The following is a 17505-nucleotide window of genomic DNA, read 5'->3' as shown; positions in this document are numbered from 1 at the left end:
TATATGTGTGGTGACTTCATTGCTCTGATGTCAACATATAATGGATTTATTACTAGTACTATAAAAATACATTTAAGGGGCGCCTGGGTGGCTCAGTCGGTTAAGCGTCCGACTTCGGCTCAGGTCATGATCTCGCGGTCCATGAGTTCGAGCCCCGCGTCGGGCTCTGGGCTGATGGCTCAGAGCCTGGAGCCTGCTTCCGATTCTGTGTCTCCCTCTTTCTCTGACCCTCCCCTGTTCATGCTCTGTCTCTGTCTCAAAAATAAACATTAAAAAAAATTTTTAAAAAAATTTTTTAAAAAGAAAAAATAAAAAAATAAATATTTTTAAAGCTCCTAAGTTTTTTCTTCTTTTTTACAAATTGTTTTAAAATATTTTTTAAATGTCTGTTTATTTTCAAGAGAAACAGAGAGAGAGAGAGAGAGAGAGCAAGCTAGGGAGAGGCAGAAAGAGGGAGCGACAGAGAGCAAAGCAGGCTCCACGCTGTCAGCACTGAGCTGGATGTAGAACTTGAACCCACTAAATGTGAGATCATGACCTGAGCCAAAGTCAGGTCTACCGACTGAACCACCCAGACACCCTTCTTCTTCTTTTGTTAATGTTTATTTATTTATTTTGAGGGAAAGAAGGAACATGCGTGCAAGCAGGGGAGCACAGAGGGAGAGAAACAATCTCAAGCAGGCTCTGCACTGTTGGTGCAGAGCCCAGTGGGGGTGCTCAATCCCACAAACTGGGGTATCATGACCTGAGCTAAAATCAAGAGTTGGACACTTAACCAACTGAGCCACCCAGGAGCCCCTGAAGCTCCTAAGTTTTAATTTATAATATGGCAACTATCAACGGATATAACCACAAAAGCTCTTTGGAGTATAAAGAGGACCAGTAAAATGATCTCCAACTTCACTGTGCATCGGCCCAAGAACTTGCATTTCAAACAAGCTTCAGGGTGGTGCTGATGCTGCATGTCTACAGATCTCAGCTTGAAATAGAACTATTTTAGACACATGTTTACCAAATTGCATAATACAAACCACTCAAGTAGTTCATGAAACCAGTTTAGTGGGTCATGGCCATAAAGACAAATTATGTGAACATTTTGCACCCCGAATCTTTTGTGGATGTGTGTACACTAATCAAGATGCAGAAGAGATTTCTTACAGTGGTTGAAACAGTCACTCCTCTAGACACATTTGCACATTATGTCATCAGCAGGGAAAAAGGCAATACATTATGAGAATCCTTTCCTCTGTAGGACACTGGTTCAGTGTTTCATTTGGTCTAATTGCTAGCTGCACTAAGATAATATTGAGAAAGGAGATTCCCAAATAAAACTCACTATTATTCATCACATCTCACAGAGAAATTGATACAATGTATATCAATTTTAATCCTTTTATTGATACTGGAACAGATTTGCAAATTCTACCAAGGACTAATTCCCAATAAATTTCTATCTGATATAAGCCGGCTGAAAACTTATTTACTTCTACAATTTAAATTTGTTTCCACAACTTAAGAATCTCTCAGGTAATTTTAACAGAGTAGTGCTGCAGAGATGATCTATTTCATCCTCCATGCAGTGCGAATGCCTCTTCTACAGCACTATTGGATAGATGGTTATCTAGGATTGATAGAACCCCAATAGTTGGAAAGTGACAAACTCAAAGATTTCTAAATAGATGGTTACTTCTCATACTGAATCAGACTGCTTCTACAAACTTTTTTTTTTAATGTTTATTTTTGACAGAGAGAAGAGACAGAATGCAAGTGGCGGGGGGGGGGGGGGAGAGAAAAAGGGAGACACAGAATCCGAAGCAGGCTCCAGGCTCTGAGCTGTCAGCCCAGCCCAGAGCCCAATGCGGGGCTTGAACCCACAAACCACAAGATCATGACCTGAGCTGAAGTCATACTCTTAGCTGACTGAGCCACCCAGGGGCCCCAAACTTTTTAAAAAATTTTATTTGAGAGAAAAAGAGAGAAGGTGCAAGCATAGGAGAGGGGCGGAAGGAGAGACAGAATCTCAAGCAGGCTCCACACTCAGCACGGAGTCCCAAGCAGGGCTCGATCCTACGACCCTGGGATTATGATCTGAGCTGAAATCAAGAGTTGGATACTCAACTAACTGAAGCACCCAGGCGCCCTGAATCAAACTGTTTCTTTGTGACTTCCACCTAACTTTTCCAATCTGAAGTAATTTTGAATAAGTCTATTCTAATTCTATTCTTTCCTATGCTTATACATTACCCATCTTGAAGGATATAGACTGCAGTTATACACTCTGCCACTCATTAAAATGGTTTTATATCTTGACCATCCTTAGAGTATCTAGCCACATTGAAAAGATATTTTTCAGGTCCAAAGTGGCAGCGTAGAAGATATTCTATCATAACTATTCTTATGATAATGGTTCTAGCATAAGGCTACTCTTGATCACAGATCAGAGGGGCCTTGACTCCTGTTGTTCTCTTATGGCCTGATACCCACAACATGTCTGCCCTGGCTCTGACCATGGACTTCTTCTGAATGTTCTTCATTACTATGCCCTCAGGTTTTTCCTTGCTGAAATCTCTGGTGCAGCTGGTCCTGGTGTCTTGCAATCCATGATCCAAATGTTGTTCCTAACTAAATTAGACTAAAATCCAGCCTAACCACCTGGACCAAAGCTGATCCAAGGCAGAAAGTGGCCCTGACTGAATCTTAGGTTTGAGATGAAGATTAGTTCATCACCTGACTCTTTCACCAGAGTGATCAATACAGTATGCCCTACCAACTACAAAAGTGACCCATTTTGTATTAGACACAGTCAACAAATAAACACAGATCAGTGGCCAGGGCCAACTGCTGGGTCAAGCTGATTACAGCTGCATTATTCCCTATTAATGAGTCCTCTCTTCTCCAGGCTAACCACCTATAGTTCCTTCAAAGTTCTTGATGTGAGATGGATCTCATACCATCTTTTTTTTTTTAACATTTTTTAAATGTTTGTTTATTTCTTTAAATGTTTATTTATTTTAGACAGAGAGAGAGAGACAGAGTGCGAGCGGGGGAGGGACAGAGAGAGAGGGAGACACAGAATCTGAAGCAGGCTCCAGGGTCTGAGCTGTCAGCACAAAGCCCGATGCAGTGCTCGAACTCATGAACCGTGAGATCATGACCTGAGTCAAAGTCGGACACTCAACCAACTGAGCCACCCAGGCACCCCTAAATGTTTATTTTTGAGAGAAAGAGAAAGAGAGAGAGAGAGAGAGAGAGAGAGAGAGAGAGAGAGAGAGAGAGAATGAGCAGGGGAGGGGCAAAGAGAGAAGAAGACAAAATCCAAAGCAGGCTCCAGGCTCTGAGCTGTCAGCACAGAGCCTGACACAGGGCTCAAACTCACAAACCACAAGTCATCATACCATCTCTAATAAGAGGTTATGGTTTTCATTATCATAATCACTTTCTTTTGCACACACCCCAAAAAACTGAAGGACAGTTTTTTTAGTTCTTTTCTTAAAATGGTATCTTTTATAAATTGTGAGATAAAAGACATAAAAATGTAAAGGACTTGGTCTAATGTCAGAGCCATGTTGAGATAGTCTTTGACTAGAGGTTATATAATAATACTATGGCTCTCCCTATCAAAATAACACCAGCATTCTTCACAGAGCTAGAACAAATAATCCTAAAATTTGTGTGGAACCAGAAAAGACCCCAAATGACCAAAGCAATCTTGAAAAAGAAAAGAAAGTAGGAGGCATCACAATCCCAGACTTCAAGCTATACTACAAGGCTGTAATCGTCAAGACAGTATGGTACTGGCACAAGAACAGACACTCAGATCAATGGAACAGAACAGAGAACCCAGAAATGGACCCACAAATGTATGGCCAACTGATCTTTGACAAAGCAGCAAAGAATATCCAATGGAATAAAGACAGTCTCTTCAGCAAGTGGTGCTGGGAAAACTGGACAGCGACATGCAGAAGAATGAACCTGGACCACTTTCTTACACCATACACAAAAATAAACTCAAAAAAAGGGGCGCCTGGGTGGCTCAGTCGGTTAGGCATCCAACTTCGGCTCAGGTCATGGTCTCGCGGTTTACGGGTTTGAGTCCCACATCAGGCTTTGTGCTGACAGCTCAGACCCTGGAGCGGGCTTCAGATTCTGTGCCTCCCTCTTTCTCTGCCCCTCCCCTGTTCACGCACTGTTTCTCTCTCCCTCTCAAAAATAAACATTAAAAAAAAGTTTAAAAAAAGAAAACTCAAAATGGATGAAAGACCTAAATGTAAGACAGGAAGCCATCAAAATCCTCGAGAAGAAAGCAGGCAAAAACCTCTTTGATCTTGGCCACAGCAACTTCTTTTAACTCAACACGTCTCCAGAGGCAAGGGAAACAAAAGCAAAAATTAACTACTGGGACCTCATCAAAATAAAAAGCTTCTGCACAGCAAAGGAAACAATCAGCAAAACTAAGAGGCAACTGACAGAATGGGAGAAGATATTTGCAAATGATATATCAGATAAAGGGTTAGTGCCCAAAATCTATAAAGAACTTATCAAACTCAACACCCAAAAAACAAATAATCCAGTGAAGAAATGAGCAAAAGACATGAATAGACACTGCAAAAGACATGAATAGACATCCAGATGGCCAACCGACACATGAAAAAATTCTAAACATCACTCATCATCAGGGAAATACAAATCAAAACCACCATGAGATACCACCTTACACCTGTCAGAATGGCTAACATTAACAACTCAGGCAACAATGGATGTTGGCGAGGATGCAGAGAAAGAGGATCTCTTTTGCACTGCTGGTGGGAATGTAAGCTGGTGCAGCCACTCTGGAAAACAGTATGGAGGTTCCTCAAAAAGCTAAAAATAGAACCACCCTATGACCCAGCAATTGCACTACTAGGTATTTACCTAAGGGATACAAGTGAGGTGTTTCGAAGGGACACACATGCACCCCAATGTTTACAGCAGCACTATCAACTAGAGCCAAAGTATGGAAAGAGCCCAAATGTCCATCAATGGATGAATGGATAAAGAAGATGTGGTGTGTATATGTGTGTGTGTGTATATACACACACACACACACACACACACACACACACACACACACACAATGGAATATTACTCAGCAATCAAAAAAAATGAAATCTGGCCATTTGCAACTACGTGGATGGAACTAGGGGGTATTATGCTAAGCGAAATTAGTCAGAGAAAGACAAATATCACATGACTTCACTCATATGAGGACTTTAAGACACAAAACAGATAAGAGAAGGGAAACAAAAATGATATAAAAACAGGGAGGGGGACAAAACATAAGAGACTCTTATAGAGAACAGAGGGTTACTGGAGGGGTTGTGGGAGTGGGATGGGCTAAATGGGTAAGGGGCATTAAGGAATCTACTCCTTAAATCATTGTTGCACTATATGCTAACTAATTTGGATGTAAATTTTTAAAAAATTAAAAAATAAAAAAAAACATACTATGGCTCAAAACAAGACATTAATATTAGAGTATGCTTATAGTCTAATATAGATCCATATAGTATACAATATATAATATATAAAAATACTCATTTTAGCTTTTAAAAAGTAGTTGTATTTACTATCCTCATTACTTCCAAGGTATAATATAGACATAGTAATTTTTTTAATTACAAAATGTCTGAAATGTCATCAAGTAATTTGTGATTGACATATGAAATCTAAAAATAATCTATGTTTTAGCCATTTAATTGACACTGACCATACAATAATAATTTAAAAAGAAAACTTTTTTACAACAGCTTTCAATTTCAAGTTTATGGGCCAATTAGAATTCTTTACATATGCTCAATTAGCACTTAGTATTTTGCCAAACAGAAATAAATTTTACAGAACATTGTACAGAAAAATTTTACAGAACACAGTCATATCATTAGTTTTCATTAGAAATGTTTGCACTATTCTTTTAAAAGATCACTCCAATGTCTAGATAGTAACTAGACTCCTCAGTTTTATTCTAATTGTTTTTATGTTTTACATTTAATCTTTGCCTGGGACTCATTTTTTTTTAATTTGGCATAAATTAAAGTTCTAACATTTCATATAGAGTAAGAGAAAAAACTCCCACATATACTAATTTCTGTTTATGAGCTCCCTATTCCATTACACTGACATACTTATCCATTTTTTTTTGTTTTCTTTCAAGTATTCTTTCTTAAACTATTTTTTAAAATGTATGTTTATTTACAGAGAGAGAAAGCATGAGCCGGGGGAGGAGAAGTAGAGAGAGAGGGGAAAGAGAGAATCCCAAGTGGGCTCTGCTGTCAGTGCAGAGCCCAGCATGGGGCTCCGTCCCACGAACCATGAGATCATGACCTGAGCAGAATTTAAGAGTCAGACACTTAACTGTCTGAGCCACCCAGGCATCCTACCCCCATTCCTCTACTTTATATCATGCTGTTTAGATGCAGAGGCTTGGCAATACATTTTAAAACATGGAAGGCCAATTTTCCTCTATCATTCTTCATAATTTGCTATTTTCAGAAATTTATGAATACATATAATCTTTTAAATCATTTAATGTAGTGGACCTTGTGAATCTAACTGGAATGACATAAAATCTGCATCAATCTGAGATAGATTGGCACTCCTATACTATTGAGTCCCCAAACAATAATTGATATGTTTAAAATTTAACAACTCAGGAAACAACAGATGTTGATAAAGATACGGAGAAAGAGGAACCCTCTTACACTGTTGGTGGGAATGCAAACTGGGGTAGCCACTCTAGAAAATAGTTTGGAGGTTCCTCAAAAAGTAAAAAAATAGAACTACACAAGACCCAGCAATTGCACTACTAGGTATTTATCCAAAGGATACAAAAATAGTGATTCAAAGGGTTACATGCAGCCCAATGTTTATAATGGCACTATCAACAATAGCCAAATTATGAAAAGAGCCCAAATGTCCATGGACTGATGAATGGATAAAGAAGATGTAGTGTGTGTGTGTGTGTGTGTGTGTGTGTGTGTGTGTGTGTGTACACACACACACACACACTGGAATACTGATCAGCCATCAAAAAGAATGAAATCTTGTCATGTGCAACAACACGGGTAGAGCTAGAGTGTTTTATGCTGAGCAAAATCAGAGAAAAATACCATATGATTTCACTCATATACGGAATTTAAGAAACAAAACTGATGAACACAGGAGAAGAGAATGAAAAACAAAATATAAAACCAGAAAGAGAAGCAAACCATAAGAGACTTAACTACAGAGAACAAACTGAGCGTTGCTGGAGGGGAGTTGGGTGGGCAGATGGCCTAAATGGGTGATGGGCATTAAGGAGGGCACTTAAGTGACGAGCACTGGGTATTCAATGAATCACTAAATTCTACTCCTGAAACCAATACTATACTATGTGTTAGCTAACTTGAATTTAAATAAAAATTTGAAAGACAAAAAATAACTGATGTTTTCTCATTTGTTCACATCTTGTTTATCCTCAACAATATTTTTACAGCTTACAGAGTCCCATAGGTTCTATGTCTTCCCTATTAAATTTCTCTTGACTATTTTACAAGACACTACAATTAATATGAACAGGGTTCATTTCAAACTGGCTCTTTCTAACACAGAGAAGAGATACTAACTTTGCATGTTTATCTTGCTGCATTCAGTCATCTTGACAGACATGTTTTAAGACTAGAAATTTTTAGTAGTATCTTCTGGGTTTTCTAGGGACACAATTATATATGGAAAAAGAAAATTTTCTTATTTTCAAAATATTTAAACCAACTTTTTTTTGGTCTTTTTGAAATTCCAAAGCAATAAAAATGATTGATAATAACAGTCACTTTACAGAATTCATTTGTTCCTGATTTTAAGGGAAATTTTTTTTAGCATTTCATCATTTAAAACTAGGGTTTTTTTAGTTTTCATAAAGTACATTTTTAATCAAATTTAATTTAATTTTTTTATTTCAAAGAATTTTTAATTAGAAAAGGCTATTGAAAAGCATAAGAGACTCTTAAAAACTGAGAACAAACTGAGAGTTGATGGGGGGTGGGAGGGAGGGGAGGGTGGGTGATGGGTATTGAGGAGGGCACCTTTTGGGATGAGCACTGGGTGTTGTATGGAAACCAATCTGACAATAAATTTCATATATTGAAAAAATAAATAAATAAATAAATAAATAGTCAAAAAAAAAAAGGCTATTGAATTTCCACCCAACACCTTTTTAGCACCTACTTTTTTTGTAAGCCATCACTTTTTATTTTACTCTAATTGTAATGGATATCATTAACAAAAGTACTTTTTTTTTTAACTTTGAGGTACAATTTTCATACAATATATGGGTCCATTTTAAATAAGCAATTGAGTTTTGACAAATGTGTATGCCCATATAAACACCACAACAATGCATATCAAATTTTCCATTACTCCAAAATGCTCCTTTGCATCTCTTTCCAATCAATACCTCTGGACCTCCTTTCCCTCCCTGACCTCAGGCAATTAAACTCTTTCCTAGTTTCATTTAAATGGAACCAGAGAGTAAGTACTCTTTCATGTCTGGCTTCTTTTGCACCTAATATTTTTGAGATTCATCCATGCTTTTGAGTGAATCACAGTTTCTTTCATTCTCACACTCAGTAGTATTCTATAACATGGATATACTGCTATTTGTTTAGCCATTCATTCCCTGAGGGCTTTCAAAGTAAGGGAGGGGGAAGATATGATTTGGTTCTAAAAGTGAACTCTGGCAGCTGGGCGAAGATGAATTACAAAGTGCAATGGTGGCAGGAGGGAGGGCTATGAGAAGGCTGTTCTAAATCCAGACAAGAGTATAGTAGCTCAGGTAAGGGGGGTTGGTGTGCTGGTTTGGTGTTGAAATGAGACACGCCTGCATTCAATTCCCAGCTGTAGGTGAACAAGCTAAGGCAAGTGCACTGTACTGACAACGGTGAGTGGGTTCACATCTGAAAACACCTACAGAGTTGTGGTGAGGGGGGTGAGGACCCATGCTGCCTGCTAACTCCTGGCATTGTAAACCCCATGAGGGCAGCAAGTGTTTCTGCTTACCGATGAATCTTAAGCACCCAGAACTTTGGGATGCAAAGTGTATTTAAATTCTTTTAGGGGTGCCTGGGTGGCGCAGTCGGTTAAGCGTCCGACTTCAGCCAGGTCACGATCTCGCGGTCCGTGAGTTCAAGCCCCGCGTCAGGCTCTGGGCTGATGGCTCGGAGCCTGGAGCCTGTTTCCGATTCTGTGTCTCCCTCTCTCTCTGCCCCTCCCCCGTTCATGCTCTGTCTCTCTCTGTCCCAAAAATAAATAAACGTTGAAAAAAAAATTTTTTAAATAAATAAATAAATAAATAAATAAATAAATAAATAAATTCTTTTAGATTCTTCCTATCCCTTTCTCAAGTGTGAAGGTAAACTAAGAGAGCACTGCAACTTGACCCTTGTTTTTCACCTCTGCCAACCCTGATTGAGAAGATTCACAAGCATGACCCTGGCAGTCTGTGGGGTCCGAACAGTGAGGCAGAAAGACCAAGAACTTCCAGCCTGGCATGCAAGGACAGATGCAGCCTCACAAGCTCTAGCAAGAGCCATCTCAACAGCAGCAACTCACCTTCACGTAAAAGTTAGAACCCTAGCCTGGGAGGAGTTCTAAGGGTTTCTCAAACCCATCTTTTGAAACCTTCAAGAGCATTAAGGCTTGAAATCTCTACCATACTCTCTGCAGAAGACATGGTTGGAAAAAGGCGCAGCTCTAAAAACCCTTACGCTTTTTAAAACACCTTCCAGGGGGCGCCTGGGTGGCTCAGTTGGTTAAGCATCAGACTTTGGTTCAGATCATGATCTCACAGTTTGTGAGTTCAAGCCCTGCATCGGGCTCTCTGCTGTCAGTACAGAGCCTGCTTCGAATCCTTTGTCTTTCCCCCATGCTTTTTCTCTCTCTCAAAAATAAGCGTTAAAAAAATAATAATAAATATTCTTCAGTATTTATTAGTGTCAGACCCTAGACACTACCTTTTACCTAATGGGTTCAGTAAATATTTGTGAAAGAAAGGAGAAAAACTTCCTCTTCACAATTAGCCCTCACCTTCTTAGCCTTTGAGGGAGTTGGGGAGTGTGGGGGGAGAATTTCCAACAAAAACCCCAAACTTCAAACAACATTTAGGCTCTCCCGTCCTTATTCATTAAGTTGGTAGTTACTACGTGCAAATTGAATCACATAGTAGCACTCACATGGTCTGTGATATACCTCTGTAAACCTCATGCAATTATCACTCCATGTGCATGACCCAGTTTTTCAGAAGCCTGATCAGTGTTCTCCTAAGTGGCTTTAGTTCTATCATCTATTTTTAACAGTCATCTGGGGATTCCCTTTCAAACTAGTGTTGTCTTAAATGATGCTGACAGATGTCCTGATCCTGAGCTATGCATGTTGTCTCTTTCTGGGATGTGGCTTTGCTGACCATTTGCTTTGTGTGTAGGCTTCATGGACGGGTTGAGAGACAGGGTGTCACCACATTCAGTATGTCCACATTCACTCAAACCTCTGTCCAACTGTGCCTGGTGTCCCTGGAGCAGAGGGCATCTTATTCTCCAAAAAGAAGAACTTCAAAGTCTTTGCCAAAGTGGAGGAGAGAGCCACCCTCCTCTAAAGAGTGAAGGAGGGGATATGGAAAATTTTTCCAGAGATTTTTAGACCAATAGTCCTACCTTTAGAAATTTCCCAAGCTTCCTGAAACTTAAATAGGAGCTAAGACTACTGAAGGGTTCCATGGTGGTAATGAGCGACTTCTCAGTTTTTCACACTGTCAGATTAGGATTCAACTTTCTTAGGTTGCTAAGTCAGTTAAGAATCATTTTTTGGCTCTTCATTTTCCAGAATACTATCTCTTCTCTTTTTCCTTATGGGCTTGTGTTTAAAAAAAAAAAAAAAAGAAAGAAAACACCTCAATTCAGGACACCTGGCTGGCTCAGTCAGTGGAGCATGCAACTCTTGATCTCAGGGTCATGAGCTCAAGCCCCACATTGGGTGTGGAGCCTACTTAAAAATAAATAAATAGTAAAAATAAAAGTAATAAAAACTTCAATTCATTGGTTGGGAAAAATGGGTATAATTTAGCTGTCATCTTTACCTCATATTGGTTAAAGCACTTTCTTCAGTAATATCCTCAAAATATATATAATGACATATTTCTGAATCTTTATTTTAAAATCTCTTTTCATGGTGCCTGGGTGGCTCAGTCAGTTAAGCGTCCAACTCTTGGTTTTGGCTCAGGTCATGATCGCATGGTTTCATGGGTTCAAGCCCTGAGCTACCAGTGCAGAGCCTGCTTGGTGTTCCCTGTCTCCCTCTCCCTGCTCCTCTCTCTCTCTCTCTCTCAAAATAAATAAACAAAAAATTTTTAAATAAATAAAATCTCTTTTCATAATTGAGAAATGAAAGATATGTTAGTTGGGTATAGTACCTCCTGGGTTAAGTACTTTCTAATGAATCAGATATTTTAAGATTTTCTAATTTCCAGTTTATGGAATCTGAAGATGATCTCATTCTATATTCTCTGCATATAACTTGGTGCTTTTTTTTTCTTTCTAGAAGCTTTAAAGACTTTTTGTTCTTGATATTCCTAGAAGAGTTACTTTTTTCATTAATTTTGTCTGAAACTCAGTGAATCTTTGCAACAACACATCAAGGCTTTCTCAAGAACAGTGAAACAAAAATCTCCCTTATTATTTCTTTTAAAATTAACCTTCCTTTACTTGTCCATCTTTTCTTCATGAAACTGTTATATACATACAAAATCTCTTGGATCATCCCTCCACATCTCTTATTTCACAAATTATTTCATCCTTTCTACCTTTTTACCTGTAGTAAAAGTGTAGGGAATAAAGGAATAGGACCCTTATTCCTTAGGGTCACTAGTTTAGTTCTTAAAAGCGACCATCCCACCTTTCGCTTTGCTGAAACACTTCTAAAAATCAGAGTTTTTATACTTTATTAAAGTCTCTCTCCTCTGATTTCATGTCCTTAAATGTTCTTACCTTTTTTCAGCAAACTCTGTCATTTGACTCACAGGAGTTCTAACACAGCACCGCCTGTCCTCAGCGATTCTTCTAGGTCTTCCTCCCTACATGGTAAACCTTTTCCTTTGTAAAGTCAGGTCAAAGGACCAGACGCTGGTATGCTGGTAAATGATAACAATCAACTTGGGTGTGAAGGAAGAAGAAATGCACCAGTGCAGGTTTTGACAGTTTCCTCACTGTAAATACTCTCTCCAAGGCTGATTTCAAACTACCGGCATCACATCAGAGAGGATGGATTGGGCACAGATGAGCAGTGCCCCAGAATAGTTCTTGGGGAAGTGCTGCAATGGTCTAAATGCTACCTCATCCTGGAAGCCATCCCTGATTCCCTGAATCGGAAGTGGTTTTTCTCTGTGCTCAAGACACTTTGCTTATATGTTCATTTAGCCCTTCTTTTGTCCTGTAGCGGTTAGTTCTTTACATATTTATTACCTTGTGATGTAAGCTCCTTAAGTGCAGGGAAAATATATTATTTGCTTTCCATTTTCTTCTAGAGCCTGCACCAATTATTTGTTGGATGATTTTAATGACTGAATTCTCAAAGGCAATGCTACAGCCCAAATTTCATTTTACCACTATCACCAGCTAGACCCCAAGACACGATCTTTACTCCCCACTTGCCTGTGCTCACCAACCTTTGTCCCCATTTTTCCTTACACTCTTCTTTCCAGCGTATCTCTTAACTCAGACAAAAGACCCTATAGGGATAATATTCAGTGATGGAAACCAAAACAACTGCCCAGAGTACCAGCCAGCCAGACCAACCAGACCAGTTTAAAACTAACCATGCCACCACCCCCTGCCCCCAACCTGCACCTGCACAGATGGGCAGTGGAATGACTGACAGTTACCTTTACCTCATTATACTAAAATCTCCACCAAAGGAGGAACAAGCCTCATTTACATAGCAAACAATGTATACACAGGTATATTTCCTTATGGCACATATGAGACCTTATGCCTGCCTTTACGTACAGTGACAAAGCTCCCTATCTAAATATTCATCCTAACCCTAAATAAAAGGAACCCATTCACCCTTGCCCAGAGAGTCACAGCTTTGGAAGTTATTCCCCACGATCTCCTCATTTGCTGCAAATTAAGTTCCCTTTATTTTATTACCCTGTTGCACAGATCTGTGCAACAGAAACCATGGTGTGGTGTCTGCCTGTGACTCACCAAGGAGCAACTCATACTGATTTGGTTACACCGCTTTTAAAGGAATAGAAATACTTGACTAAATTAAATGGAAAAGAAAAAGGTAATTAGTGGTATTTTACTTGTGTTGAATCCAATTTTTGTTAAAAATCTGCAGCTTTCCAGAAGAGAAAAATAATTCTGATCTCTTCTTTTGACAGGGCTAAAGGTTAAAGTGTAGCAAGGCAAAAGAGAAAAAAGTCCAAAATGTTCATTACAGGCCAACTGAAATTATAGTTCCTAAAATAACTTCTTCCTCATTTTCCCTTTACTCCAGAGTCAAAATAACATCTTCCCCAGTTTTCATTTATTTTTCAAATAAATGCACAGCAGCTTTTCAACCTGAGACTCTAATAAGCAGATATGAAGAATACATTCCTGTGCATCCTATTTTTTGGTTTTAGTCACAGTAATTCATTCCAAAGGTCAACCTCAGAACCTTTAGTAACACTGTTCCAGTCCACAAATATATTTGGGATAATAAACATATATAATAGAAAATTTTAATGCAGTCATAAAAACACGTCCTCGCCTGTGAACAGAGCCTAGGATAGCTGGACAGATGGGAAGCAGACGGGTAATCCCAAAGGGACAAAATGACCCAGGCTCAAACATATGGAGAAGATCCTGGATTAACTTCAGTGGCCACTTCCTGCTGTCTCTTTCAGGCACATATATCAAACAATCAGAGATGATACAGTTTAAAATATCAGATACCTGCTGTAGGGAAAAATAGGAAGGAGGAAATAGAGTAATCTGAAAAACAAGCGATAGTAGCCATTCAGAGAAGGACTGACCTGAGGATAATGTGAGGGAAGACAATGAGAGGTCCACATTAAGAAGGGCAAAGCTAGGTGTGTACTTTTAAAGTGCTTACAGGCATTCTACAACAACAACATACAGCATACTCTGAAAACTTGTATGATCTGTGATTTTGAAGCCTAGCACAGTCGAATGAGTACTGAAACAGGAGGTGGAAACTAAGTTCAGCTTCTGGCTTTATTATACTACTGGTCATTTGACCTCATCAAGCTCTCTGGACTTTCATTTCCTCACATGGAAAAATAAAGGATGAGATGAAATAATTGCTAATGGTCCTTTCTAACAACTTGTAACAATTTTTAAAACTGTGTTCCTATCTTGTATAAGCATGGATAGAATTACATTGTCCATGCTGATAATTCCCTATCAAAACAGAAATGTAATATAGTAAGTTTATCACGGAAAATCGCAATGTTAAGTTTTAAGTAAATTTCTGAGTTCCCTTGAGAATGTGTAACATTTTCTGATGCTAAATGTATAGCACATAGTAATCAACTTCAATTAGAAATTTTAAATGCCATTTTCTTCCCCATAATGGGATCCAACACCATCTATGTACACACATAGACATTTACACAAATGTATGTATGCAAGCATGTTTGCTCTAAAAGTTCCCTCAAGTTTTCACCTGTTGTCTGCTTCTGCCTACTGCTTCATGACACATCACCATCACAGACGCATTAGCCAAGCAGACATAAAAGCATATGGAAATCCTGAAAACATAATTCTGATCTTTTCCCTTGATGGGGCTTGAGGTTCAACTATATATAGCAAGGCAGCAGAGAAAAGAGGCCAAAACGTTCATTACAGTTGAATTTCTCACTCAACAAAATTATGGATTACTGCACATTCATGAGTCATTCATGAATACTCAAAATCATGAATGTCAATAGTCTAGAATACTCTGTTAATAAATCAAGTACAGTATAGACCAGAGGCCTTAATTTCAAAACAGAAAAATTATACATTATAATAAAGTATAAAATAACTTTAATACAGTAAAATACTTCAATGCACACAAACCTTTAAAGCCATCAGGATACACATCAGAAAGAAATTTAGTGTTGATGTCTCCTTCTATAAAACGTGAGTTGATTATCACCTCTCGGAGCAATGCAATATTATGTGTAACACCTAAAAATAAAAAGATATCAGATGGAATTAGAGAACAAAGAGTCAGTTAAAAATCTAAGTCTTACTATCTAGAGAAATTTATCATCTGTGTCTTATGATCTAGCAAGAACCAGGCAAGATTATCCATCTCCTTAACTTCAAGTAACAACAAAAAAGGTCTGAATCTGTGGTAGCAATAAAATACTAAATGTAAGCCTGAGAAACTTGTGACTGCCAAGTCAATTTAATAGGGAAACAAATGTCTTTTCAGTAAATGGTACTAACATGTCCATTTGGGAAAAAGGACATTGAACTTCATCCCTATAACTCACACCACACACAAAAATTAACCTAAATTGGATCACAAACCTAACAGTAAACCCTAAAACTTCAAGACTTATGGGAAATGTAGGAGAAAAATCTGTTATCTTGAGGTAGGCAATAGATTCTTTGGTAGTACACAAAAACCATGAGCCATAAAAAAAGAAACTGTACTTCATCAAAATTTAAAAGTCTGCTTCAAAGGATACAGTTAAGTAAACAAAATGGTAAGCCACAGAGAAAACGTGCACAACACACATATCAAAGAACTTGTATCTAGAATATATAAAGAATGCTTACAGCAGAGTAAGATGACAATGTAAAAAATGGCAAAGGATCTGAACACATTTCACAAAAGAAAATATGCAAATGAAAAGTTGTTTGGAGTGCCTGGCTGGCTCAGTCGGTTGAACGTCTGACTTCAGCTGAGGTCGTGATGATCTCAGGGTTCACGAGCTCGAATCCCACATCGGGCTCACTGCTGTCAGCGTAGAACCCGCTTTGGATCCTCTGCCCCCTCTCTGTGCCCCTCCCCGACCTGTGCACTCCCAAAAATAAATAAAACGTTTAAAAAGTTGTTCAACAATGCTATCATCAAAGGAACACAATGAGATGCCCCCCAAAACCAATTTAAGTGGCTAAAGGTTAGAAGACAGAAATATCACATATCAGTATGGATGTGAAACAGTAGAATTGTCACACCCTGTGGTGAGGCTATAAATGGCACAAATACTTTGGAACTGCATGGCAGTTTCTTAAAGAGTTATACATACATACGATTCAGACAAGTCACTCCTAGGTAACCTATCCAAACACTTATACACATAGGTTATTAATTGATTTACAATGGTCAAAACTGGAAACAATCTAAATGTCCATCAACAGGTGAATGAATTAGCAAAGTGTGGTTTGTCCATACAATGAAATTCTATTTAGCAATAAAAAGACAGGGGTTACTAAAAACACAAGAATGAATCTCAAAATAATTACGCTGAATTTAAAAAGACTACTGTAGGAGTCCATTAATATAAAATTTCAGAAAAGGCTAAAAAACCTACAGTGACAGAAAGCAGATCACCCAGTTGCACTGGGACAGGGGTAGAGACACCGAGGATTCCAAAGGCAATGAGGAAACGTTTGGAGGTGATAGAAATGTTCAGCATCTTGATTGTGGTGATGGTTTCACAGGTGAATACATATGTCCAAACGCATCAAACTGAATAAATACGAGAAGTTCATTTCATGTCAAGTATACTTCAATGAGTAGTAAGAAAGGAGGAGGGGGAAGAAAAAGAAAAAGAAGAAAAAAAAAGAAAAGAACAGCTTGTGATCCAGCAGGAAACACTGAGTCTGGAACACAAGGACCACTACAAAGTTATGTTACAATAGCTAACTGCCACAACAGGGACTCGAAAGGTATCAGGAGAGTTCTGTGAGATAGAAGGGCTTTATGAACGGAGTATTTGATCTTGGTCATGCAGATTACAAAGATGTAAAGAGGAATAAAAGGGAGGATGAGAGGCATGTCAAATCCAGGGAGAGCAGGAATTCCATCAGGCTTCCACAAGAGGAGCAGGGGACTGGAGTATGATAGAGCTGAAGTAATGAGAGGTTTGCTAATTCCTTCCAGTTTCTTCACCCACTTCCATACTCGTCTATACCATTTCAGACAGCACAGTCCTCATCATACCATTCTGCTGCATAACAAACCTAGAAAGCCTGATTCTGATCTTGTTATTCAAGTCTTGTAGAGTGCTCATTTTTATAAAAATAATTCCAAAGTAGGGTACCTGGGTGCCTCAGTCGGTTGGGCGCCTGACTTCAGCCTGGGTCATGATCTCACAGTACGTGGGTTCGAGTCCCGCATCAGGCTCTGTGCTGACAGCTCAAAGCCTAGAGCCTGCTTCAGATTCTGTGTCTCCTTCTCTCTCTGCCCCTCCCCAACTTGCACTCTGTCCGTCTCTCT

At 38.8% G+C, this 17505-nt stretch overlaps 1 protein-coding gene across 14 annotated transcripts in view; it reads right to left on the bottom strand.

Moving 5' to 3' along the window:
- Positions 1-17505, bottom strand: part of PCCA (propionyl-CoA carboxylase subunit alpha) — a 415541-nt gene that overhangs the window by 180072 nt on the left and 217964 nt on the right. For all 14 annotated transcript variants that reach the window (XM_003980503.5, XM_003980505.5, XM_003980504.5 and 11 more), the window contains one exon: positions 15129-15239. In XM_003980503.5, coding sequence (XP_003980552.3) covers positions 15129-15239 — 111 coding nt within the window. The remainder of the gene's footprint in view (positions 1-15128; positions 15240-17505) is intronic.

The sequence above is a fragment of the Felis catus genome, chromosome A1, assembly GCF_018350175.1.
Source record: "Felis catus isolate Fca126 chromosome A1, F.catus_Fca126_mat1.0, whole genome shotgun sequence".
In the NCBI taxonomy this organism is placed as follows: Eukaryota; Metazoa; Chordata; class Mammalia; order Carnivora; family Felidae; genus Felis; species Felis catus.
The sequence above is the reverse complement of the archived record's forward strand: the minus strand, read 5'-3'. Positions and strand labels throughout refer to the sequence as shown.